The sequence below is a fragment of the Rhodofomes roseus genome, assembly GCF_022264815.1.
Source record: "Rhodofomes roseus strain CIRM-BRFM 1785 chromosome Unknown C8Q71scaffold_24, whole genome shotgun sequence".
In the NCBI taxonomy this organism is placed as follows: domain Eukaryota; kingdom Fungi; phylum Basidiomycota; class Agaricomycetes; order Polyporales; family Fomitopsidaceae; genus Rhodofomes; species Rhodofomes roseus.
Genome location: NW_025952980.1, coordinates 209,199 through 234,693, shown reverse-complemented (window position 1 = coordinate 234,693; position 25,495 = coordinate 209,199). Strand labels below are relative to the sequence as shown.

Below are 25,495 nucleotides of genomic sequence, written 5' to 3'. Positions count from 1 at the left end.
TCATAAATCTACATTGAATATTATCATGCCTCCGCAAGCTTCGTGAGCAGCAGGTTGACACGCTCCGCCTCTCTCATCCCGCTGATGACCGCCCCCGCCACGCTGCCTCTGTGATTCATCTCCGCGTGCTCACCCGCGAAGCCAAGTCTGCCGCCCCACAGCGGCTTCGCGAGCTCTGCAAAGTCGAGCGGGCTGCGTCCCTCGCCAACGATGCTGGGGGTCGTGGTCGCACCCAGTGCGAGCGGGTCCTTATGCCAGTCCGTCATGACGGAGCTCGTCGGCTTGGCTGGCTGGGTACCGGGCTGGAAGCGCGCAGTGAGGAACGCATGTGCAGCGTCCGTGACCTCTTCGAGCGGGAACTTCGCTAGTCCGAGTGCGGGAGTGGGCGAGAGGTAGAAGAGGAGTGTCGGGTGCTGGCGCGGGAGGGACGGCCCGGCAAAGGAGGCGACGACCAGCGTGGCGGACGCGAGCACGTCGTCCGCTGTCTTGGGCTCGCCTCCGCCCGTGCGAGATGGTAGGAATGTGAACGAGCCGACCGTACCCGCCTTTGGCCACCACGCGTCCGAATAGGTGAGGACGAGCTTCTCCAGAATGCCAACATGCGTGCCCTGAATAGTCTCCGTCCGGCGCACAGGTAGCTTCGGCTCAAACAAATGGGCAGCATCGCGCTTCAGCACCCCAAGCGGGATCGTGCAGATGACCGTCGCAGCGCGGTAGACGCCCTTGTCCGTCGACACGTTCACCCCAGACTGCTCCTCCTGGATCCGCAAGACGGTCTCGCCGAGCTGGACGCGTGTGTTGCCGGTGTGTGTCGCGGCGGCGAGGACGCGCTCGACGAGGGGCTGGAAGCCGCCGTGGGGCGCGGCGTCTGACCCTGCGAAATTGTCTTCCCACCCGGTCCAGCGCAGGCTCACCTGCTCGAGGACGGCACCGAAGGGTACTTCGAGCGTGCGCGCGAAGGCCGTCGCGGTGCTCGGAGTGGACGAGGTGCTAAGCGCGGAGTCCGGGTCGAAGAATGCGGCAGAGAGAGGGGTTGTGGACGATGGCAATAACGAGGTGCTGTTAAGAGCGGTGTTGCGTGCGGTTGCGTGCGCCCGACCGAGACGATCGCGCAAATCGTTCGCTGCCGAGGCATCGAGAAGGCCTGTGATATCCGTCAGATACGACTGATATCAATGTATCCCATTCTGAGTGTGTACTTCACCATTTGCGCCGTATATGGCACTTTCCGTGGGCTTCGTGACATCTACACCCTGGATGCACTGGTGAGATACAGAGATTCAGTACATGGACGGATGGACACCTACCACCCCGAGCTCCTTGGCAATAACCTTCGTAGGGTTTCCCTCCTTGTACCCTACCCATTGTCGATGTGTGATCGGCTCGTGCGTCTGAAGGCCAAAAGCATGCTACTCACCGTGAATGAAGCTGCACCCAAGATCGACTGGAACATGCGTGCCCTCCGTGTGAGTCCGCGCTCGCCCACCGATGCGCTCTCGCGCCTCGAGGACAAGGACCTTGTACCCGCTCTGCGCGAGCTGACGCGCGGCAACGGCGCCAGACCAGCCTGCTCCAATGATGATCGTATCCAGCGTAGCCATTATCGCTGCTTGCATGGTGCAGGAATGCCGGACGTCAAGCTTAAAAGAGTGATCCTCGTGGAGAATTACGCACAAGTTGAGTGATACCAAGGACCACTTTCAAGATGGGTTCACAAGATAGGTGCGTACCGCAGCACCTAAGTACGGTGCAGTGGTCGGCTTAAAGTACTCAAAGCTCGGAGCCTTGAACACTCCCTAAAGTACTTATGTGAATCCGCATAGTGAATTTGAAGTTCTGGATTCCACAGCCTGAGTCGGATGACGCAAACGGCTGGACGGACGTCCGCTCCGGGCCGCGTGCCGCGTTCCCCTTCAGAGCGCTGAGCGCTTGAGCACCGAGCGGTGAAGCTTTGAAGCTCGAGGACGCAGTGCTAATACTTACTAAGTACTGGAGAGTACTGAAGTAGTAAGCTATGCATTGATTTGTCACTCACTTCGCACAGTGATACCAGCGATTTCAGCAGACCCATAAAGCTAGCTAGGTAAACCGAGAAGATCTACAACCAATGAACAGTACATCATGGAAGCCAGTGGATGGGCCTATCGGTGAACGCGAACGAAGATTGAAAGACCCATCAAAACCTAATAAGTCCTTTGAAGAAATTGAAGTGGCTTCAACTATTACTGAAGCTCAAGCCACAAATCGCGAAGCATCGCGACATTGGGAGTGCCAATCCCGGTAACCGGGTCCCATCCTGGTTCGGCATAGAAGCCCTGGGTGCCACACCCGGGGTTTGACCCGTCGGTAATGTCGTTGAAGGCTGCTTGGAACGAAGACGAATAGATCTGTCTCCGACGCGCATCAAGGTTAATGATGCAAAGACGCCCGAGGGGAAGTAGCTCACAGTCGGGTTGATGAAGCCAATGCTGCTCTTCCCTGCAGCGATGCGTGCATCGTTTATGGCGGTGAAGAAGGACGCAATGACGGGCGTCGACGCTGACGTTCCATAGACCGACAGCCACTCTCCATCCGCTGCTACTGTATATCGGACACTACAATGCGACACAAGTCAGCCAACGAATCACCAAGCTAGGCAAAAAATCTGAGGCGTACCCGTTAGCAGACAGGTCAGGGTATGCGCGGGAGTTACCCGACGAATTGTACACTGAAGACGAGTACGGGGGCGGATAATTCGTCAGATAGTCCTGCACGACAGTTTGCTGATAGCTAGGCAGCGCGAAAATGTTCGAGAAACCACCGCCTGAGGAGAGCTTCCCAGGCTCGTACGCCGCACTCTCCATAGTACGAGTCTGCAATCGCGTCGTCAGTGAAAGGTCGAACAATGCTGAAAGGATTGCTAACCGAGGTTGTGTTGATTTGCGTGGCGCCCACACCAGTCACATACGGGCAGGTGGCCGGAAATGACGGACTGAAGGTGGTGTAGTCAGTGCCGCTGCCCAAATCCCCGGCGGCATCGAGGCAGTCGCCGAAAGTAGCGACACCATAGTCCCCTGTAGACCAAAGAACTGTCACACCCATCAGCCCGAGCTGCACGCCCATCGTCAGCTTGCAACCACTGGATGTTACATGGCGGCCCTGCAGACCTTCGCAAATTCGTTGCACATACGCTCCATGTACGCAGGGGTGAAGTATGCTTCCGCGCTGGAATAGGAAAAAGAGAGGACATTTGGCAAGGGAGCGGTCCCACAGTCGTGGCCTGATATCAGTCAGTCTTTGATATAATTGAACGTGTTCGCGCCTTGCCTTGATATCCGCCATCAGGGTCCGGGTAGACGGGGTCTAAATTAGGATCGTCCCCTCCCTCATATGTGCAGTATGAAGCGTCGAGTGCATCAAGGACGTCGTTAGGTGATGCACCTAGATATCAGGCAGACGACACTTGCGGTCAATACGGACGCGGTCTGAATCGCACACGATGCATACCTTCGACGAGATCGCCTGCCTGGAGGAGTGTGACATTCTGTGTTGGGCCCACCAACGCCATGGCGTATTGTAGATCCAGATCGGACTCCACGTTATCATCGAGCGACTCAGTGGTCGTTTGAACAACACCTGAATAGTCCAGCGGTCATGAGCCATCACACCGTCAAACCTGTTCCATATGGGGGACGGAAACCAACCTCCGTCGATGCTGACGAATATCGGACGCTCGCCCACTTGGCTTGGGGAGAAGTTTGCGAAGAACATGTCCAAGTCACTGGCTAAGTAGGCATTGGGTGTCAACTCGACTGCAGTACGTTAGCCACAACTCGGTTTCGCACGGTGAAGGCCTTTGCTCACCGATAGCAATCGAGTTGTTTCCAGGCACCTGGGGCGTGAAGTCGGTGAAGTTGTAGAGGAGCTGCAGACAGGCCGGTGTGATTTGTTCTCCGCACGCAGAGAGCTGCTCGGTAATATTCTGTATTCCCTCAGCACAATGGGTCGGTTGTCAGCGGAGGGGAATCGCACCTCCACGGGACCGTTGACCTGGGCGACGGCAGAACTGGCTGGAGAAACATTTGAAGTGGGTATACCCCTCCAGAGCTTGCTTGGAGGCGGTCTATCCCTCTTCTCGGCAGCTCGGCGCTTGTGTTTGAAGTCGAACTGTAAAGTCGGCGTGACCAGCTCGACGTGTCCAGAGACATGTTCTGGGAGGTGGTACTTGTCGGCGCAAGCAATGACCTCGCCCTCGGTCTCCTTCTCATAGACATAGTACTCCGTCCCAAGAAGCTTTTCGGCCTCTTTCACGGTCACGTAGACGCGAATCCACGTGCCGTCGTTGGTCATCCGGATGCGGTCCGCCCCCAGAGCGCTCATTAGTAACCACGAACGAACGACGTCGACGGCTTCCTTCGAAGGGCGGAACGCGTGTCCCACCTCCGCTGGCGTCCAGTGTTTTCCATATCCGGGTGATTGGGGATGTGATACCTCCATGAGGTACTCCTCGACCTTGTGGATGTTGGGCTGCACCAGCCCGATGCGGAGCGGTAGCACGATGTCTTGATCAGCGCGTCGCACGGGCGACCAGCCAGTAGGGATGGATGAGCGCGACTCGTGTACGACATGCCGTGATGGAGCCGGCGAAGCACCGCAGAGCGAGAGACCCAAAGCCAGGATAGTCAGAAGACAAGAGGCGAGATGCATGCTTGTCGAGCTGGAGGACAGGACTCGTCGCTGGATGGTCCTCCGAGCCATATGGACCTGCTTAAGTATCCGACAAAGAGCGCCCAACGTCCAATAGGCGGCGTTGCACACACAGGTCTGGAGGTGGTGAGAAACTGGCCTGTCCGGGTGCTCCGACAGACTCGACGAACCTTGGTGCAATCTAGACAAGTAGATGTCCCTTCTGACAGTGCCCTATGGTTTGTGCGTGACGTCGGCCATCTCAGAATGGATCCAGGTCAAGCAGAATGGAATTGATATTTACGGTCGGTGTTGTTGCACTGCCTCAAGGGTTAAACTGATGACGGGTTTCGCATGCGTTTGTTCAGAGCGCCCTGATGAGTCGATGCGGCGGGGATGCGAAAGGAGGAACCAATTACGACAGCAAAGAAAGGTCTGAAGAACACTTACCGACGGCACCCGAATTGGCCGTGTGTCCGAAGACCGCTTTCCACATGGCCCGCCAAAGATGATTTGATCGAGCAGTTTGTCTGCGTTCGGGAGAGATGACTCTTGAGCCTCGCTCCAACGTCGCCTTCCTATTCTCTCGACCGACCCGGCTTAAGTCGGGCGCCACACAAAGCTTGCTGGATAGCTCGCGCGCGGAAGAGAACCTGTCATACCATGAGCCGGTTGAGCGGTGTATAGCACAGCGGGGTCGGGCGCAGGACCAAATGGCAATTGAATGGGAGGGGTCATCCGCGAAGCAGAAAGGTCAGGACTGCCAGATGCGAGCAGTACACCGTCTCACCGTCCCGGTTACTCAAGAGCGCATCGCTCGAGACGGTCCATGACAAATCCACAAGTTCGAGAAGCGACACCGCGGCCACGAATGACCCCTACTCCACTTGTTGGGGCCTCAAGTTTTCGTAGAAGGGCAGAAGAACTAACTCACCTGACAAAGATGTATAATACTGGATCATATCGAGCCACTTGCGGTTGTCTGCTCGATATGCCTGTCAGAGTGGATGCTCTGATTAGCTTACTTCACCCGCCCTTGTACTTCGTCCTTGTATTCCAGACTAGGCAAAGGCGGCCTAGAATAGCTGTGGCTTTGGGGAAAACGCATCACGCAGACCGCATGTGAATTGCGGACCGCTCACAGTAGCGGCGATCAATCGACAGGTCTGCGATTTTGGGTGGATGGCTACGGCTGAGGGATTCCCAGATTTTCTCAGCCAGTGTAGGCGGGGTTACAGAATATGACGTACCAATCAAGCAATGAAACAATAGAGGCAGTCTGATCTGAGACGCAAGTCAACCACTGTCATGCTCTGACCCATGACATGACACGCCTTCCTCACTTTTCTATGAGGGTTCTTGAGAGGTTGTGCCAGTCACCTTCGTTTGGCGGAGCGGGTACCTGTCGACCCGCACACTCGTCAACTTGAAACGCGTCGGCCCTCAGGACAATCCCCGCGTACTGAATGGTAGCCCCACTTGTATGGGGATACCATTCCGCACGCGGGGACTGGCAAGTGGTCCGCGCAGCGCTCTCAATCGTAGAACAAGGCAGCTGTCCGCGCCACGCCCAAAACAGACAGATAGAAGGATGACTTGGCCGGAGTTGGCTCGTCCCGGAGCAAGGAAGAAACCCCATTGCATGCGCTCCTGGAGTCGAGTGCGCTCTGGAAGCGTATTTCCTCATGAGCGGTGCAAACTTCGATCATCCAACGGGGAAAGTCAGAATACAACGACTCACGTATAATCAAGATAGCCGAATTTGCGCTATTCCCAGAGCCGGTCGTCTTTGTATTTTTAGAAGGTGGCTGGTGCCCAATCGTGAGGGGACACTCGCTTTCGGATGCAGGTCACTTGTGCTCGCGCGACCCACGCCAGAGGTAGCTTCGACGAAGGGCGACATCCTTCTCGAAGTAGCAGAAGCATCTGTCACATGTGGGTCAGTCCGAATCCTAGACTAGAGTTCGTCCGTCAGTGCACACATACCGCTGCGACATACACTGTGCAATATGTCACGTAATAGGACAGATGTCTTGATACATTGCTTTCGCACGACGGCGACAGGGTGTAAATGTCTGTGCCTAGCCGCACGCCGGGCGTCGAGCCCGAGAAGTCCTGTAGCAAAGTATCAGCGGCCTTTTTCCTCTGTCGGACTCTGCGTCCAATGTCATGATCGACTAGGTGGGCGTCAGCATATGCGAGGCCCGCGATCTGGATGGGGCGCACCAAAGCCGAACGTGCCTAGGGCATCAATCTGTAGATACCGCCGGGGTCGCTGGAATACGTCCATCGCAGTGGGCCCTGGCAAAATGAAACCAGCGGGCCGGGCATGAGAAGGATCCGAGTATGACGCCGAACTCAGGAGACAGTGGACACTTGAATGATCGGGGGATCAACCATTAGTGAAGTGTCATTTGTGACAAGGAATGGCCTCGTCGTGTGCCTGAAAAGATCATGATGAGCTAATCAAGGATAGTAAGCTCTCGCGAATGCACATACAATGGCACAGCATGTCGAGCAGTCACGTCGCGCTGTTCGTTGACCTCGAGTACGCACAGGATTCGCCTTGCCCGCAATGCAGCTATGACAGCTGACATGGTTCTTCGGGATGATCCAGGATCAACACGTAAGTTCGCGCGAGAAAAAATCTCTACCTGAGGAATGCCCTGACCCGAACTCAATGTGACAACAATGCCCAAGCGTGGTGAACAAGGCGAACCCACTTGTAGGACCGGGCCGTCTATGTTGGCAGACTCTCGTGCTGCGGATACAGTATCCGATTGGCCCACAGTGTGTTGCCCGCGGAAGCAAGTGTGAGACGAGATCCGACCACAAGTAGATTTTGACACGGATGCACTAGACACGCTCATGTCATGTCGACCAGATACACGTCTCAGTAAGACTTGCAACTGTTCGTTATAGAGCCTAGAATACGAGGAGACTTAGCTGCCATTCTGGAAGATGATAGAGCCACACCATATACAGTCGTCGGAAAATAAGTGCAGACGCCGTAGGCGGTCCCAGTTCGGCCACTTGTCTTCCATATTCGGTCTCTAGCGAGTTGCTCGGCTTGGCCCAACGTTTTCGGCCATCCCATACCGCGTCTCGTAAGTCTCTTTGTGGTGACCAATCCTCAAGAAGGTAAATTTGATCAGATACGTTCAATCTCGAGGCTTGCGATTCGCGCATCGGGTGAGAAATCGACTGGATCCCGACCTGCTGAGTTGTGCAACAGACAGACCAGCACATGTCCATATCCCAGAGTATTTCTGTTTCAATTTGTGTGAAATGATAGGGTCTGGAAAAAGTCGAGACGAGCGGTGGACATTAGAACACTGAAGTTCGAACGGTCAGATGGGAGGAGGAGAGGACCAATGGATCGCGTAGACGCCCATGGTGACATGGTAAGCGCCCATTCGGTCTTTGCCGACTGACGCGTCGTGCATACCGCGACGCGCGTACGAGCAGCCACGCTCTCCTCCTCCTCCTCATCGTCCACCTACTACCTCGCCGACATGGATATTTCATTCGCACTCACGGGGAAGGGATACGTTCTTGTGGCAGCAGATACAACTGCTGCCCGGTCTATCATCAAGATGAAGTCGGACGAGGACAAGATCAAGGTCCTCAGCCCGCACTTGCTCATGGCATTCTCTGGAGAACCAGGTGAGTGCGATATGTCCTAGACAAAAGTAGGGCCAGCGATAGACTCTCGGATCTAGGCGACACGGTCAACTTTGCCGAGTATGTCGAGCGCAACCTCCGACTCTACCACATCCGCCACACCTACCCACTCCGACCAGCCTCTGCTGCTTCATGGATCCGTCGCTCGCTTGCCGAGTCACTGCGCTCGCGTAGTCCGTACTCCGTCAACCTACTTCTTGGAGGGTATGACACGGCAACACACACACCGGAGCTGTATTGGGTGGACTACCTGGGTACAATGACGAGCGTGCCGTTCGGTGCACACGGATACGGGAGTTATTTCGCTCTCAGTTTGCTCGACAGGTGAGTCAACAGCTCCATAACAGGCTTGTACGCACTCGATCTCTGCTATCTGTCATCTCGTCTTTGTATCCGTGACCCCGAAGCAACACAGTACCCGTGATAGTTGCAGCTTCGAGTTCTGCGTTGGGCCCGAGGCGGCGGCGCCCTGCGGCGGAATCTGCGATATGAGCTCGTCTGCAGGTCACACCTATCGCTCGCATAGCATCGACGTGGGAGGTACACTTGATTGCGTTCAATCGCTTCCTTATGTTGCTTGGATCCGTTGGGCGTCAGCATCACGGTGTCACTTGGCTTGAGCCACGCCCATCGCCTCTGTAAAGATTCAGAGGACGTGATACAACTGCGATCGAAATTGTCCACATGGCTGGCGTAGGCATGTGTCTGAACAATCGCAGACGAGCTCTAGTTGGGCTACTCTCGACCATCTTATGTTCCACGTTCAGAGTCTCATAACTGCTTCCATTACAGATACCACGACCCAGAAGCAGGTCTCGAGGAAGGCCTGGCCGCTCTTCGGCGATGCATCGACGAGGTCTCGAAACGTCTGGTCGTTTCGCCCGGAAAGTACAAAGTGAAGGTGGTTGACAAGGATGGCGTGCGGGAGATCGAGCTCTGAGCGTTCGTCTTCCTATTGGTCCCAGCTTTCTACGATGACAACGCTGTGTATGTCGTGTCAATTGACTGGACGTATCGAGTACTCTCGAGACGCGACAATTGTAATCTAGCCTGGCGTCGGCGATCACGTTCTACAGACCCACGTCGCGTAGCAGCTCATCTCGGATTCAGACCACTTCAAGACGTCGGACAGCCTGTGGGACGGGATTATTCATTCATCTCATGAATCTGCCAAGGAGGGTCGCGCCGCAGCGGCTCCGTGTCGAAGATGCGCTCGCACCTCTCTTGCGCTCACCGTCGGTCGAACGTTGGACGTTGGGCATTGTAGACAGCTGTTGCACCACGTTCTCGGCGCATGCACAGACGGCGTCTCTTGGACAGAGATAGCCACGCTCATGGGGAGATATGATCTTCGCTGTCGATCATTGTGATCGTCTGAAATGCAAGACCGAATATCACATCACATCCCACAGGTGGGACCGGTCGGTGTAGGTGAGTACGCTCTGAGCTTATCCAGCGATGTAGCTAAACCTGTTAGTTCTCGCGCAGCTTGTGTGCAGGTTGCATCATTCAACGTAATGCTCCATTTCCATCGTAGTTAAGGAGTTCAAACGGTTCGTATTCCGCTGGCACTGCGTGGTCCAATCATGCGCCTTATCCAAGCTGACGTCGGGCGAAGTGCGCAGGCGACTTGAACTGGCTCATTTGGCATTCCTCTATGTTCTCACTTGACTCGTTTGACCGTTCCCATGTATCTCAGTGACTTGCGTCGACGGTGCGCTCCACTACCTGCTTGTGGGAAAGTCATTGGGCGATTTATCGTTCCTTAGCTGGAAGACGCTGCTTGAAGATCAAAGTTCGCATAGCTGGTCCGTCAACTTGAACTCTGCGGACACAGATTGAACAAGTACGAGGACACTGATTAGGCGCCTGTGCGACATCTGGGCGTCTATGAACAGCGGGCGCCTCCGAATCTCGGTTTCTCGTCTGAGTCGTCTCATAGTGTGTGCTCAATCATATATTGTATTATCACGCTGTCGTTCCGCTCACAAAGCTCACAAAGGATGACTGTGGACACAATTACTCCGGTTCAGTGAACTCATAGGCAGCTACTGCGGTGGCCCATTGAGGTTGACGGTCATAATGGTGTCAGCCTCTTGGGGCGGCTGCCGCTGGGTGTTCGCAACGTCAGCCACTCTCAACAACTATAAAGATCAGGACGGTACTCTTGTCGTCCATACGTAACGTCCTCCCGCTCACCCGTCTTCTCAGCATGCGCTTCCCCAGACTGTCGCACCTCTTTCATCGCCGGGTCAAGTCTGACGGCACGCTTGCTGACATCCGACCTGAACCGATGGCGACGTTGCCCTCCAGACCAGCATCGGTGAACGGCATTGACGAGCTCATTCTTGCTTCTGCTTACCCTCCTGATCTCTCTACCCTCATCGCTCCGGACGCTGGCGTCCCAGTCTCAATCACCCACCCGCTTCCTCCGGTAACGACATCCATCCACACGGTTGGACAACAGCCCGTATCGATGCTGTCCGAACTCAAGAAGCGCGTTCGAGAACTAGAGGGTGCACTCGATCACCAATACAAGGCAAATCGACGGCTTCCTGCCCTCGAGCGGGCTCTCACCGAGTCTCGGACCGCCTTGGAGTCTGCTACTACTGCCTCCACTAGCGCGACGTCTGAAGCTTCCGCTCTCCGTGCTCGTCTCATACGGACTCAACGCGCTCTGCACACTGCACTGACTACAGCTCCGGCTTCCGATGACCGTGCACAAGTCCTCGCCGCCGAGAACACTGCGCTCGCCTCGGAACGTGTGCGCTACCACAGGTTCATCGAGCTCCTCATTTCCGCAGGAGCTCACAAGCCAGTCCTTTCGCGCGCGTATAACGAAGTTTCCGTCGGCGTGGACCCAGAGGAAGCACTGGTCATTGCGATACGCGAGGCACTCGACGCGCCAGATAGTCCGTGGACTGCACTACTGGAGCCGATCATCGGGCCTCGCACACCTGAGGAGTATCGAGCACAGGTGCGGGCGACGCTTGACGCAAGAAAGGACGCGAAGAACTGGCGAAAGAGGGCGAAGTGGTGGAAAAGCCAGGCGAAGGAGGCGGGACTCAAGGCTGCAATCACTCCGAGTCCCTCGAATATCTCGAGTATCGTGGAGGACCTTCCGGAGGAGCGACAACGTGCTTTGGACGAGTTAAGTGAGAGGCGAAGGGGGACTATAACTCAGGTATCTCAGAAGCCACGCAAGGAATCGTTTATTCCTGTCCGACACTCGTCGCTCCTATTGCCCACTGCTGCGCTTACCACTCTCGCTTCGGATCTCTTGTCTTCGCTCACCGAAGAGGATCTCGCGGCTGCTGCAGCGTCCATGCCCGCTTCCACCTCCGCCGAGTATCCCCACCTTGCACCGCTCGCTAGCCAGGTCTTCCGTGCGAGCTTGAGCCACAACTCGTCTCTGCACACGCACTCCAGGCGCTCGTCTATGTCCTATGCTCCGTCTCTCTCCACTTCCTTCTCATTCCCGCACTTCAAGAAGGCCACAGGCATGAAGAAATCTGGGATCAGCGCATCTTCCTCTATATCTTCAGCCCGCTCCAGGCGTCGCCGTGTCGAGGTCGTCGCCGTCCCAACCCCCAGCGCATCTGGTTCCACGGTGCCGACGCGCATCGGGGTCGCAAACGAGGTGTGTGCGCCGTCAACGGTCTCTTCGCTGGCCAAGTTGGCCTATATCCACGAGGATACCGAGCCAGAGTCTACTTTGCCTGCTGTTTCGGCTCTGATCTCGGCTTCGCATTCCGTGCCCGAACAGCCTGTTTCACCGCTTCGGATGATCAGCCCCCCGCCGCTGACTACCGACCTATCGGAAGAGTCGGCCATCCTTGTATCCCCTGTCCACCAGCACTCGTTCGACTCCGAGCCTGAGCCCGACTCAGACGACGAGCTTGTGATCGTCATGCACGCGGACGCACCAAACAACCTGTGGAAGACGCCTATCCTCCCGGCAGCGCCCCTCACCCCCACCCGTCCGCAACGCGACGTCAAGGGCAAGTGCACGCCGAGTCCCGAGGGCAAGTCACGCCTCCCTGTGCTGAAGAAGGCTATGAGAAGGCTGTCGATCTCGAGGCCCGTGCTCGTCGATACCACGAATGCAGCGACGTTCACGTTCACGAGGACTAAGGCACCTGCGAAGGGTAACGAGGCTAGACACAAGGTTCCTTTTTCGACAGGTGTAGGTGCATCACCTCCAAGGGCGAGTCGGATCCCGGGCATGGGTGCCGGGAGGAAAGTCGCGCAATTCTCGAAGGTGGGCGGGCTTGCGACTCGCTCGCGGAAGGGAACCGCATAGGAGTCTCCATTTATTTGTGTAGCCATAGTGTACTATACTGTATCAATACGACTGTGTCACGTACTTCAAAGTCGATGTCAGGCGGCGGGGTTCACTGTTTACTGTTTAGACGAGTCTTAGCGAGCTGCAGCCGCCCGATGTGATGTGCAGACCAGGTGCAGCCTGTGGATTACATCAACCTGCGAGGGGAATATGAGACAGCAATTATGATATGTATATGTTAGCCAGCGGGGATGTAGAAAGGAGTCCTCAGGGAGCAGGGCACAGGCGCATGTACTGTAAGATGGCTTCGCATCGCTGCGGGAGGAGCCGAAGACAGACTGTGCAGCCTTCCTGGGGTGACATATATGCATAATAGGCGTTCGCGTTGACCACTACACTTTCCAAATGCAGCTGACGTGGCGCGTCCCTGTCAAGTCACAAGAGATCAAGAACACAGACTATAGTTACATACAAGCGTCGCCCGAGATCACCACTCATCAGTTTCGCAATCAATAACCACTCATTTGCAATGTAATCTCCTAATATCTCACCTCGCCCCCCGCCGAAGCGCCGAAATCAACACACAACACAACGAACCCAGGATCTACCATCAAATCCATGTCAGTTCAACTGAGCACGTCCGCTATCCCAGTACGCACCTCTCAGAGGCCCCCTCGGATGGACCATCGGCCGCCCAGTCCAGACATTTTTCACATCGGGCTCGTAGTATGGGGGGTCGTCTTTCCACACCTGCGCGGTGACGTTGCAGTGCCTGTTGGGAATAACATCCACCCGATTTGCCTGCCAAGTGATGTAGAGACGCGTCGCGGAGAGCTGTAAGCAGCTGATGTGCTGTAGCACTTCGGCGTCGCTGATGCGGGGGAGCCATGACACTGCTATCTCTGTGTTCTCAGAGATGCCGTCTTCCGATTGTGGTGGTTGGAGAACCGTAGATTTGTCCTCAGCTGAGGCACCATGGATGGAAAGCCCGCGCTGGCTCGCATCGAGCGTAACCACATACAACCCGCTCGACTGAGGATTGCGCGTCGGATCAATACATCAATATCAATGATGCCTGCGCTACTCACCGTCGCGACAACCACGCGACCTTGCTCGAAAGCGAGGTAGTACCCAGCGCGTGTATTCCTCCTCGCTACGAGGCTGTAGGTCAAGTTCTGGTTTGAACGGCGCACATGCGTGAGGTCAACCTCAAGCGCGGCGTCCGCAATGGGAACGTTCCCGCTGACGGCGCGCTCGAAGTCGCGGATTAGCACGAGACGCCCATCCGCCAGCAAACATGCGAGATCGCGGCCGGTCTCGGAGAGGTGTGCTAGACATGCGAGGGGCACGGTATAGACGAATTAGCGGCATAGCGAGTGCTGGGCATCTTGGAACACGCACCTGCGCGGAATCGTCCCCAGGGATGTCCGTCTCTCGAGCGCATGTGTTCTGTCTTCAGTGGCGACACCAGAGGGATACGATCGGATCCCTGAGTCAATTCTGGACTCATCAGCATGGTCGAGGATCCAGTATTAGACAGGCGAAGAACGACGCTGCTGTCCTCGCGGCTGATAACGCGGATTCCGTTCTGGCCGCAGAGGACGACGTGCCGTGCATCCACGTCGACGTAGCGGACGTCGCCAAGAGGTTCAATGTCATTGTGCATTGCCTGGAAGCCGTGCAATGTCTGCACAAGCCTCGCGGACGGGAGATCCCATAGATACGCGGTGTTCTGCGAGGCGGCGAGGAAAGTTGGATAGACGAAGCGACAGGCTCGAGTCATCTCAGGCATCGTGAGCAGCGCCCAGGGGCGAAGACGGCCACGGCCGCTGCGGCCATGGTGCCGCGAAGTTACACTGAAGGCCTCCATTTGTGACGTATCTGGAGGCGAGGCGGAAACGCTAGAGTTGTCTATATCGTCCGCAAGGCGCCATATCTCCTTCTGCCCCGATATTCGATCGAAGACGAGGAACCCACGCCCGTACTCGACGTGCGCCCAGGCACGGACGTAGTCCTTCATTCGTCGGCAAGGTAGTCAGCATTAATCTAGCATGTCTTTCAATAGGAGACACGCCTACCGAGGGCGTTTTCCACAGAAGGGCCCCAGTCTTCAGGTCCGTGACGCAGATAGCAGCTTTTGCACCAGGTCGACTAGACGTGAAGAGCAGCCCGAGCTCTTCGTCAACCTTGATCCGGTGGATATTCTGGCTATCTTCACGATATGCCTTCGTCTCAGGTTCTGAATGGCCTACACCTGCCCAGGTTCTATCGAGAAGGAAACATCGTCGGCCTACAATGAATCAGCATGGGATCACAAAATACACATCACGTCAGGACTTGTGGTTCATTGAGAAAGGCAGTGAGCCACAACCCAATCTTCGCACAGTGGCGTCGCGGTGAGCGCGACACTGCTGTACGAATAGGAACAACAAGCGACTCACAGTAGTCTTTCCATCCGTCGCAGGCTGGGTCCTTTATGGGATAGCGCATATTGGAAGCCTTTGCATCAGATAAGTCCATGCATTCAGGACGGGCGTATGCATGGTATAGAGCGGCATTGTGATACACTGTCCACTCGTTGTTCGAGAAGACATCATTCAGGTGGCGCGACGAGAGTCGGAGACTGCGCAGCGACTGCAGGGACACATAGCTAGTGATTTTGAGCAGTAGTTCGGGCGGCAAGGACTCAAGCGTAGAGGACATGATGAGAGGCAAGAGAAAGTCACAGCTCTGGCTTTATATAGGTTCCGATGAGAATCGCTGAACTTGGAGCACAATGGTGAACATGGCATCGGTGCGCGTGTGTGGCGTGTGACCGTGACGTCTAGCCGCGCATCGCGCGCAAGTGGCAACGACTCCTCCTCCTCCTCCTCCTAGTACTGTCTGCCACCTTCCACGTCATTACCTCTTTCACTTCACGCCTGGTATGTATGTAGTTCGCATTTATCGAGTATACGACGCGTCGCTAATACTGCAGCTCAATAGCAGATACGCGGCACGACCATGTCACCATTGTCAACGGAAGTAGGCGACGCTGCCCTGCTTTTCGCGTCTTCCCTGCAAGACCCGGCGCGACCAAAACATTGTGCCAGGGTTCTTTGCGGATGTCTGCATCTGCTAGACGGAATGGACAGGGATGATCCCTACACACTTAACGAACAATACTCCATACCCGAGAACGAAGATTACCAGGCTATCCGCAGGTTATATCCTGAATGTCTCGACGCGTCTGTCGCGTTCCTGGCCCTGCCTCGCTCGGACAAGAACAACGAGGAACTCGACGCCTTCCTCCGTACGTGCTCATGTTCCCCTGCGCTGGATGAGAACACGGCAGAGTTGTTGCAATGGTTACACACCTTCGAGGCCGCTCGCCAATTCACCCTCCGGGACTTCGCCGAAGCGCTCATCCGCCACCTCAGCGGCGTGCTTTACAACGCAGTCCTAACCCAGACAGTCGGAGGCACGGTCGCTATGGGTGGCCTCACGAAGCATCGCAGAAAGCATCTCGATAGCCCTCTTTGGCCTACGGACGCCAGCAGACTTCTTCCCCGCGGTGTCGAGGGGTCGATGGAAGGGTATGCCGCGTCCTTCCGTTTGTGTCGTGACGACAGACTTCAGGATACCCTGGCGCTCCACCCCTTCCCCGTCGACACGCCAGCCTACTCATCCAACTGCGCACCGGACACGCCCCGCTGAACCACCACCTACACCGTATACGCCGATCAGACACCGACAGGTGCCCCGCCTGCGACGAACGCCGGGAGACGGTCCGACACTACCTTCTCGAATGCCCCGAGTACACCCCTCAGCGCGACTGGTTACGCCGCGAAATAGGTCGTCGAGCAGGATCGCTCCGGCACCTGCTATCGAAACCCGAAACCATCCGCCCACTCTTCCGCTTCATCCACGCCACCGGCCGCTTCGCCAACACCTTCGGAGAACTCGACCTACCGCGGAACGCGAACGGGACAGACGACCCAACCTGACGGACTAACGAACACGACGCGTGCATTCTTCACACTCTTCTATACATATCCCCTACCATCTCATCTCATCTCAATACGGACTCTACTAGAACACATTACACTGCACATACACCATACCAACGCGAACTCTCTAATCTCCCTACTGTACATACCACATACACCTCACACGATAATCACGTCCCGCCCGGCAAGGTGGCCTCTTCGGGGGTACACCGAGCCAATGTTCCCGTCGACCCCACGTTTTGACCTACTATATCAGTACAGTACCCCGGCAGCTCATGTCTACATAGGGCTTCGCCCTAACGCGACAATAAATGGGATTTACAAACAAACCCTGGCGCTCGTCACCAAGCTCATCGCCATCTGTGGCCGATCCCTCATCCCTCGTCTCCTTCAGTTCCACCCTGAGTGGCCATTAAGGATCACCGACCTCGCTATCCGCCTCTGCGAAGAACGCGACAACACACTTGGCCAGACGATTGACTTCGACGTCCAGCTCAACTGGATGTGTACCCTCACCCAGATAGTTGATTTTTGCCTAAGCATCGCAGATCCCGGGCAAATCAATCCAACAGACATTGCGCTCTTCGCCCGCATGACTGTCACGTACGAAGACACAGGCGAGGTCCGCAACTGCGGCCTCCTCTTCGTCTGCGACATCATCCTCAAACACCTACCGCTCTTCCGCGAGGGCACGGTGCTCTTCCCTGAAGCGGCCGTCGACCAACTCATCAAGAACTTCGGCCTCTTCGGAGGGGTATTCTACCGTCACAAGCTGCGGGGAGATACTACAGTCTATCACCCTGCAATCCTTGCGACGAACGGCAAGGCAGAAGCGGTTCAATCTGATCCCTTGATCGCTGCCTTCGAGGGGTTCGGTTGGGCATCTATGGTCCGGCACTGCTGCGCGCCAGAGTGTCGCGAAACGTTCGCCACTGCCGGCCGCGCGTTCGCCCGGTGCTCAGGCTGCGGCATCTTGCGTTATTGCTCTCGCCCGTGCTTGACGCGGGCCTGGAAGCACCCGACGCTCCCGCACAAGGCTGTGTGTACAAAGCTGCGCGTCCTCAGAGAACGGACGAACCTCCCGCGCGACCGAGACCTTGATCCTGACCGCGATCGTCAGGCCTTCTTCGATGCATGCGGGGCGGACGAGGGCCTTACTGCGTTGGCGCAGGACTGTGGAAAACATCTGCTCGCCTTGATCATTGCGCGACGGAACAACAGCGAGGTTCTCATACCGGATGCATTTTTACCAGGAGCGGATGGCTACGGGAAATGCTCAAGCTACTAGTGCGGCCTGAATATTTCTGATGTATTCTATGTATCTTGCTTGTATCGCCCTTTGACCGATATCATCCCTAAAACTCATTGGTCCAGAGGGTTAGGATTCATCCATACAAAATGCAGATTGCATTGATCCTCCAATGGCATGCATATTGTACAGCGACAAATTTGCTGGGTTTACTATTGAGGAGGTCACATCATCCTGTGCTCTGCAGTTGATTGAACTGGTCAAATATTCCATGGGACAAATCAAGTGGACCAGCATTGATTAGATTCAAGTTGAGCCCTAGCCATTGGATGGACTTGGGACAAGAAACAGCAAGTTCACTTGCTGCTTTCCATGCCATGCTGTCCCAAGACACCTATGATCGGCTTCAGTCTGTGTATGTTTACTTCGAGTTTAGTGAAGTGAAGCCTCTCAGTGAAGATCCAATAATCCCTGGCTCCCATGCTTCTGGACAAATGAGGCCTGGATGGTGGATACATCTCAAGCACTTGGAGGAACCAGAGGGGGATATGAAGACCATCTCTTTCCATATCACATCCATCATAGCTGTGCTGTTTACACCATGGCTGAAAAGGGGCATTATACGTGTACTTCCCCCTGATGGGTCATTGTTCCAAGCAAGGAGCCTACTTGCAATGCTGCCACCTTCCCAAACCATACTATAGTCATATTGCTCACTGTGATTCAAGGTGGTTGTGCTCTGGTGCTGCAGAGCCCTCCTTAAGACTCTCAGGCTTCTATTCCCATTCCCTCCCAGAGTTCCACTGGCATGGGCTTGTATTACTATGGTACACATAGGACATTATCTAGAGATGATTCTCTGATTTCTTTGACAATATTCTTATGTACCCAACTCACTAAAAGCTGCCTGTTTTAGCCCACTAGCTGTACCACTTGTATGGGCTTGTATTACTATGGTACATATAGGACATTGACTGGATTGGCTTGTGTGATCTTGGTGTTGATATGATGCTTAGAACTAGTGCACAGTTACTATCTCTCAAATATCATTGATGTAGTATTTATTCACAGAAGGGACATATTGACAACAAACATCCTATCACGAGCTACATCACAGTGCTTGAGTGAGAATGTGCTTAGCACCAAGCCCCCCGGATCACTACAGGTGAGTACGCCAGGTCGAGAGAGGAGTACACCGAAGTGCAGAACCGGTTAACCGCGGCCGAACCGCAGCCCCATGGACTGCCTACGAAGATCTGACCGTGACAGAACCACCAGCTGAATGTCGGCACAGGACGATAATGATGTCAGGGAGGGCGGAGGTGAGCAGGCACTGGGCAGGCCCAGTCATAGCCGCGATACCGCCCGCTCGCCTGTTGTCATACGTGGGTCGCGATGGCCAGGACGGGTGCAGAGCGCGACAAGGATACTGGTACTCGCCGAACAGCCGGCGGACACCACGACCTTGAAGCGTGAAGGCCGACATACCATTGCCGCTTCCGAGTCGTGCCAGACGGGCCGCTGAAGGGGGGGCGTGGGCGTGGGCGTGGGGCGGAGGCGGCAGCCCGGGATCGCGCAGTCCGAGTCGTGACCTCGAGGATCTGCTAGGTAGCAGCACTCGCCTCCGCTATAGTACGAGGATCCGAGTCTCAGGCCTTGCTCGCAGTCCATGCGTGCTACCATCGGTCGCGGCGCGGGACCGCCCGACGGCAGGTCGGCGTATCTACCATGGGAACCAATGTCCGGCCCCGCAGCTGGCACCCTCCGATGTCCGGTTCCGCGAGCATGTCCGCCCTGCGATGTGTGTTCGAATCATCGGGAGGGAGGGACGGCCGGGACGCTGAAGCAGCCTGAGGAGGCCTTCAAGTTCAGATTTCTTGCATGACATCGGCCTTGAAGCTTGACGACTCGAACGCGCGGGCGAGGCTCGGGCTTGTCATCTCCTGCCAGTGGTCGCGAGACTGGCGGTCGTCGCCACCCAGCGTTGAGCGGGCATGTACGTCTGGATGTCTGACGTGACGTGGATGCAACTTGAAGGCGATATCGATGTCAAGGCCTGAGAGGAGCGCGCGCCTGGGAGGACTTGGAGACGGTGCGTGCCCATCAAATATAACAAGGCATGGGACGCGTCAGAGGATGAGCTGCCCGAGGTGTAGGATCAGGAGCAGCTTTCAACTTCAAGGCACGGGGTCCAGACGAAGCTCATAGACCAGACACTGCAGAGCGTGAGTTGGGAGAAGATCCCGACTGGCAGTGGGCTACTGCCTACCTGCCGCGGCGATCGCCTGTGTGTCGACGCACAGCCGCGGATATGCAGTCCTGCTCTTCCACGAGCGTGTCCGCGGTGTGATGAAGCGTCGGCGGGCACAGCCAGGCGATGGCCGAGGCGTTTGTGCGCGATATGGGCTTCCGAGTCGACGATGGGTGCTCGCCTTGACTCGGATGACTTGACCCGGGGTCTTGCGAGTGGGATACGTTGTAGCGAGCGGGGTAGATGCCCATGCACGTCAGATCCGCAGACATGACTGGAATACAGACACACGGAGGCGATGTCAGCGCTGGAGACGAAGCTGAAAGCAAGACGACACATAATACGGACAGTGCGGTTTTTTGTGTCGTTGGATGCGACAGAGAGGCGGCGCCCCGGTGTGTGGACGAAAACCTTCGTTCTGTTTTGAGGTCGTGAGCAGCCTGCAGAGGCGCATCACGCACCCGTACGTTCGTCTCCGGGTCACTCGCTGTGACTATCCCAGTACGCAACGGGGGCTGAGAACGGAAAAGGAAAAGGCGAGACGCACGCACGCAGCTTCGCGGTAACGATCCTTCCACGAGCACCTCCGCCATACAAGTTGCGGTCATACCGTCGGCGCGGACATCGACCACGCGGGAGTAGCGGAGAGCCGATTCCCTTGGTCCTGCGATTCGAGGTGCGTTCAGGTTGGAAATGCGACTTGAGATTGTTGCGGGAGAGCGGACATTCACGTCAGAACCTGGAATGAACGTGAAGTGATACTACTTATGAGTAGGGGCCGGAGACGGGGATGAGATAGGACACACGTGCGGATGTTTGATGTATTGAGTGTACAAAGACATATGAGGCGTCAGAGGATGGACATATTGAGATGTGGTGTCGCCAGCAGCAGTCGAGGCACAAGATCCAGACGAATCTAAGAGACAGGCCACGATGGCTGACACGGTTTAGCGAGAGGGACATGCCGAGAGGACGAAACCCCGGGTCCGAGTCGCAGGCTGCCGCGGTTGAGACTGGTGGAGAGGATTGTGGTAACGGACATTCGATATAGGAAGGAGAGCCGCAGAAGGAGCTGCCTCGGGATGTCAAGCGATTGAAGGGCGCTGATGGTCACGGCCCCGAGCGGTGGTACATACACAATTCTGCGCACGTTAATATGACACCTTGCGCTTGCTTGGCGGCATGGAGGGCTCGAGCGAGTGTCCAACCCAGTGGATCAGCGTGGGCGCGTCACGCAAGAAGCACACTCGAACGTGGCACGTCCGCCCGAGTACGTCTGTATCACTGCAAGGTAATCTGGACAAATGCATGATTCTTCCACGGACATCTCCGCCATGTGGTGGGCGGCCCTTCACACTGCCGGTGAGAACATGCGGAGTAGCTAGTAGTCCGTTGAAGCAGTGAGATCCTGTCTGCATGACGGTGAGTGTACTGACGATGACCTTGATCTCCGCCGCTGCAATCAATATAGCGAGGCTGTCATTCAGAGGGAGATGCGGCAGAGCGGGAGAGTGAGCGGATATACACGTCGAGATGTCTGGCAGGAGTACCACGCTGGAGACAAGCGCCAGATAAGACGTACATACGGAAGGGCCACTGAATGCACACAGGCATGGGAAGTGTCACAAGATGGAATGGTCCAGACGTAGTATTGTCGGCAGCATTGCAGGCGTAAGATCCAGACAAATCAGACGGGTGGACTGCTTGCGATACGACAGAGCGAGAGGGTCTCATTTAAGAGGGCGAGGTGAGGCTGCTGACCGTCGTCGATGGCTGGGGCAGGTCGCCGCACTGCAGCCAGCGGATTGCCGCTTCGTCCGGAGCGCCGGGAGGGTGATCGGGATCGGACACGCGTCGGTGGCGGGGGGCGTGGTGGCGCGCGGAGATGCGCATCCGATCGCGCGGAGGACACCCACGAGCATTCCTCCGTGACAGAGCCAGTGACTGCGAGTGACACGGACTCTGCTTGGGAGAAAGAACCCGCCCAGGCCTACGCCAGGCCGACATCTCCCCAGCATGGCTGCAGGCCCACAAAGGCCCCGCGCCCGTCGCCGCGAGCACCTCCCCAGCCATGGCCCTCGACTCGCCCGAGTACGCCGCCCGCCTCCGCACGCCCTTCGCCCCGCCCCCGCCCGCCCTCTCCATCAAGGCCGTCCGCGCCGCAGTGCCGAGGCACCTCTTCCAGCGGTCGACGCGCAAGTGTCTGTTCTTCGTCGGCCGCCACGTCCTCCTCACCGCCCTCTTCGCCCTCTTCGCCGCGCGCATCGACGATCTCGTCCCGGTGCTGCTCGGTCTCACTGGCGCGGAGGGCGGAGGACGCGCTGAGCACGCGCTGCTGTGGGTGATGTGGGCGACGTACTGGCTCTGGCAGAGCGTCGCGTTCATGGGCCTCTGGACTCTCGGTGAGTGCTTCTCCGCGTGCCGTCTGCGGAAGGGCAAGGCACGGCACATCGGGTGGCAGACCACGTATGCTAGTACCCGTTTTCCTGTCATCACGGTCTCAGAGCAACCCCGGGCCTGTGCTCCGTCTCGCAGTGTCTCTATGTCTTCGTTCGCGTGTCGCTGCCTTGTCATTGTACCTCCGACCGAGCTTCGCTGACCTCCATTCATCTCTCCCTCACTCAACCGGTCGTCTTCAGGCCACGAGGTGCGCCTGTCCTTCCTCTGACTCAGAACAACGCTCAATGTACGCTTGCTCTGCTGCGCTCCCGCACTCGACACCCACTCTGTACATCGGTCGGACGTCGATCGGACATCGCGCACGCGCACGCGCAGTGCGGGCACGACGCGCTCTCGCCAATCCCCCGTGTCAACGCCGCCCTTGGCATGGCTCTCCACACGGCGGTGCTCACGCCGTACTGGGCGTGGCGGGCCACGCACCGGTCACATCATGTGAGTCTGTCTTGGAGTTGAGACGCGCGAGGGTGAGGGCCCGCGCGTCCTGTGGGACGGTCGTGCGCTCTGCGGGCCGAGCGCGCGTGTTTCGCGGTGAGCGCACGTCCTGCGAGTGACCGCGCGGGCGGGTCGTCCTGCGCGCGTGGCGGCAGGGATCTGACTAGGGTTCGCACGACGCTAACGGAGGGTATACGTGTATAGAAAGGAACGAACAATTTGCATCGCGACGAGACGTACCACCCGCAGACGCGCGAGGAGGTTGGGCTGCCCGAGGAAGGTGCGTCCCCCGTTCGCGATCCCGTACCTGCGCTCATTCACGTTCATGTTCTCGTCCCCGTTCGCGTGTCGCTCTTGCCCCCGTACACCTCCTGCCCCCGTCCTCGCCCCCGTTTGCGTCCGCGTCCGCGTCGCTCCTGTTCACGTCTTCGCTCTCGTTCGCGTAACACTGCACTCGCGATTGCTGACTGAACGCATGCTCCCAGAAAAAGCGACCGCGCTGGACTACCGCGAGATGATCGAGGAGACGCCGCTGTATACGCTGCGGAAGATGGTGCTCCGGCAATTCCTGTGCGTCCGTCTTCCCTCCCATGCATGTGTGCGCGGGATTGACCATGGCGGCGCGGTGCAGCGGGTTCCAGCTGTACTTGATGTGTGTGCTTTGATCAGGCGTGCGCGGTGCGGTGGCTGATCCGCGTGGTAGACATAATCGGAAGGGGAACCCGAAGTACCCGCCTGGGACGAGTGTAGGTCGAGTTTCGACGGTGGGGGTGGAGGTGCTGATGAGGTTGCGTAGCATTATAGGCCGGGCTCGGAGCTGTTTCGGGACGAGGAGCGTGAGTTGATTCTCTTTGAGGGTGCCGGCGGGCGGCGGTTTCTAGGGCAATTCGAGTCGCCCGTCTGTGTCCGAGGCTGACTGACGATCTGCGGACAGGACACCTGATTGTCGTCTCGGACCTCCTCATCGCGGGGATGCTCGCGCTCCTCGGGCTCTGGGCGTGGCGCGCGGGGTGGGGGACGGTGTGGAGGATGTATTTTGTCCCGTGGCTCGTACGTCTGCTCGTGCACCTTACATTGCGACTTGCTGAGCTACTTTCCTGGCGGTATCGCAGTGGGCGCATAATTGGTGAGTACGGGTAATGTGCGGTGAGCGAGGGTGCTGATGCGGTGCGGGAAGGATTGTGACGGTGACGTATCTGCAGCACTCGGACCCGACGGTGCCGTACTACAGGGTGAGTCGCTCGTTAGTCCGCGAGTGCATGGATGGATGCTGAGGCGCATGTGGCGCGTGCAGGGCCAGTGGACGTTCCTCCGGGGCGCGCTCGCGACGGTCGACCGGCCGGTGTTCGGCTGGGTGGGGCGGTTCTTCTGGCACGGCGTGAGTGCCCTCCAATGCGCTCCGCGTCGAGCGTCCTCTGACGGTGTGGTCTCCCGGTAGATCGCGCACGACCACGTCGCGCACCACTTCTTCGTCGGCGTGCCGTTCTGTGAGTATGCTGTGGCCCTGTTGTCGCACGGGCGCGGCTGAGATGGTCTCTGGTAGATAACCTCCCGGAGGTGACGGAGGCGATCAAGCCCGTGCTCGGGGAGTATTACTACTGCGACTCGACGGTCCGTTGCCCAGCTCTCCGCTTATCGCCTCACGCTGACTGCCGATGCCGACGCTGCCAGCCGACACTGTACGCGCTCTGGCGGAGCTTCACGCAGTGCAAATTCATCGAGAGCACAGGCGACGTCGTGTTCTTCAAGAACATGCGGGGCGAGGCCGTGCGCAAACGTTCGGCAGTGGTCGGTGGTGAGAAGGCGGGGGAGTTGGCGGGGCGATACAGGCGAGCCGGTGATGTGCGCGGTATGCGAACCTATGGCGTGCGTGTGTTTGACCGGCGAGAAGTCGTGAGTAAGGGCTGGTTTTAGTGGCACAAGGGCGACACACAGCGCTGCCCTCCTGGTGCGCTCTGTGCGCGGGCGCATCTCACTGCCGCGCTGCGTCGACGGCTGTACAGTACATGGCTGCTATTACTACCGCCTGCCTTTGCACGCTCTGTACCAGAGGGCGCCGTTCACTCACGTCGTCGGTCTCCAAAGGTGCCTTGCCCTGTGGCCAAGAGATAGAAGAGTGTCAGTGCAGATCATTGCTCGCCTCTCCGCTCTCGTCTCGTACATCGCTGTCGAACAAGATCGCCACGAAACGCAACGGAAGAGTAAGGCTGCCGGTGAGGAACCATCCCGTCCCGTACTCAGTGTACATTACTCACCATTGCGTGCCGTCGGGCGGCCACCATATAGCTCGCTCAGGCCCCTTCATTCACCTGCCGGCGAACCATCGCGTTTCTGTGGATCTCCAGCTGTGACCTCTGACCGACCTAGAAACGCAACAGAAGAGTAAGGCTGCCGGTGAGTCAGCAATCCCCGCTGAAATGAATTTACATGACTTACCACTGTTGCAGTCCAGCTCATCCTGCCCGAAAGCTGCCGTCTAC

The 25,495-nt window shown here is 57.1% G+C and overlaps 9 protein-coding genes across 9 annotated transcripts; 5 read left to right on the top strand and 4 right to left on the bottom strand.

Moving 5' to 3' along the window:
- Positions 1-23: 23 nt before the first annotated feature.
- On the bottom strand, positions 24-1,601 carry C8Q71DRAFT_714963 (amine oxidase; the record flags this gene model as incomplete). Its single annotated transcript, XM_047921011.1, has 4 exons — positions 24-1,144; positions 1,205-1,253; positions 1,308-1,357; positions 1,418-1,601. 4 exons carry the CDS (start codon positions 1,599-1,601, stop codon positions 24-26), a joined length of 1,404 nt encoding a protein of 467 aa, XP_047774866.1.
- A 366-nt stretch (positions 1,602-1,967) lies between these two features.
- On the bottom strand, positions 1,968-4,686 carry C8Q71DRAFT_881003 (peptidase S8/S53 domain-containing protein; the record flags this gene model as incomplete). Its single annotated transcript, XM_047928481.1, has 10 exons — positions 1,968-2,387; positions 2,447-2,594; positions 2,656-2,852; positions 2,905-3,090; positions 3,147-3,259; positions 3,292-3,420; positions 3,487-3,615; positions 3,684-3,791; positions 3,844-3,961; positions 4,012-4,686. The coding sequence occupies 10 exons, from the start codon at positions 4,684-4,686 to the stop codon at positions 2,223-2,225; spliced, it is 1,968 nt and encodes a 655-aa protein (XP_047774865.1). The 3' UTR covers positions 1,968-2,222.
- Positions 4,687-7,026: 2,340 nt separating this feature from the next.
- C8Q71DRAFT_284523 (uncharacterized protein) lies at positions 7,027-8,042 on the bottom strand. The gene is made up of 4 exons (XM_047917526.1): positions 7,649-8,042; positions 7,320-7,590; positions 7,165-7,266; positions 7,027-7,108 (listed from the first exon to the last, which is right to left on the bottom strand). Exons 1-4 carry the CDS (start codon positions 7,918-7,920, stop codon positions 7,076-7,078), a joined length of 678 nt encoding a protein of 225 aa, XP_047774864.1. The 5' UTR covers positions 7,921-8,042; the 3' UTR covers positions 7,027-7,075.
- C8Q71DRAFT_780233 (nucleophile aminohydrolase) lies at positions 8,038-9,522 on the top strand. The gene is made up of 3 exons (XM_047924840.1): positions 8,038-8,331; positions 8,388-8,673; positions 9,142-9,522. Exons 1-3 carry the CDS (start codon positions 8,181-8,183, stop codon positions 9,287-9,289), a joined length of 585 nt encoding a protein of 194 aa, XP_047774863.1. The 5' UTR covers positions 8,038-8,180; the 3' UTR covers positions 9,290-9,522.
- A 1,618-nt stretch (positions 9,523-11,140) lies between these two features.
- Positions 11,141-11,503, top strand: C8Q71DRAFT_682900 (uncharacterized protein; the record flags this gene model as incomplete). The annotated part of the gene is made up of 1 exon (XM_047919779.1): positions 11,141-11,503. A coding segment is annotated over one exon (363 nt), but the record flags the coding sequence as incomplete, so codon positions are not given.
- A 1,288-nt stretch (positions 11,504-12,791) lies between these two features.
- On the bottom strand, positions 12,792-15,423 carry C8Q71DRAFT_780227 (uncharacterized protein). Its single transcript, XM_047924839.1, has 6 exons — positions 15,076-15,423; positions 14,713-14,924; positions 14,036-14,648; positions 13,723-13,964; positions 13,294-13,666; positions 12,792-13,238 (listed from the first exon to the last, which is right to left on the bottom strand). Exons 1-6 carry the CDS (start codon positions 15,335-15,337, stop codon positions 13,174-13,176), a joined length of 1,767 nt encoding a protein of 588 aa, XP_047774861.1. The 5' UTR covers positions 15,338-15,423; the 3' UTR covers positions 12,792-13,173.
- Positions 15,424-15,497: 74 nt separating this feature from the next.
- Positions 15,498-16,419, top strand: C8Q71DRAFT_284324 (uncharacterized protein). The gene is made up of 2 exons (XM_047917525.1): positions 15,498-15,558; positions 15,620-16,419. Exon 2 carries the CDS (start codon positions 15,638-15,640, stop codon positions 16,328-16,330), a length of 693 nt encoding a protein of 230 aa, XP_047774860.1. The 5' UTR covers positions 15,498-15,558; positions 15,620-15,637; the 3' UTR covers positions 16,331-16,419.
- Positions 16,420-17,492: 1,073 nt separating this feature from the next.
- On the top strand, positions 17,493-17,991 carry C8Q71DRAFT_780223 (uncharacterized protein). Its single transcript, XM_047924838.1, has one exon. It carries the CDS (start codon positions 17,510-17,512, stop codon positions 17,909-17,911), a length of 402 nt encoding a protein of 133 aa, XP_047774859.1. The 5' UTR covers positions 17,493-17,509; the 3' UTR covers positions 17,912-17,991.
- Positions 17,992-22,194: 4,203 nt separating this feature from the next.
- On the top strand, positions 22,195-24,929 carry C8Q71DRAFT_714897 (fatty acid desaturase-domain-containing protein; the record flags this gene model as incomplete). Its single annotated transcript, XM_047921006.1, has 15 exons — positions 22,195-22,525; positions 22,763-22,770; positions 22,899-23,015; positions 23,220-23,295; positions 23,501-23,585; positions 23,647-23,667; positions 23,719-23,761; positions 23,812-23,851; positions 23,950-24,065; positions 24,128-24,141; positions 24,193-24,262; positions 24,316-24,393; positions 24,454-24,502; positions 24,559-24,626; positions 24,687-24,929. 15 exons carry the CDS (start codon positions 22,195-22,197, stop codon positions 24,927-24,929), a joined length of 1,359 nt encoding a protein of 452 aa, XP_047774858.1.
- Between the last annotated feature and the right edge of the window lie 566 nt (positions 24,930-25,495).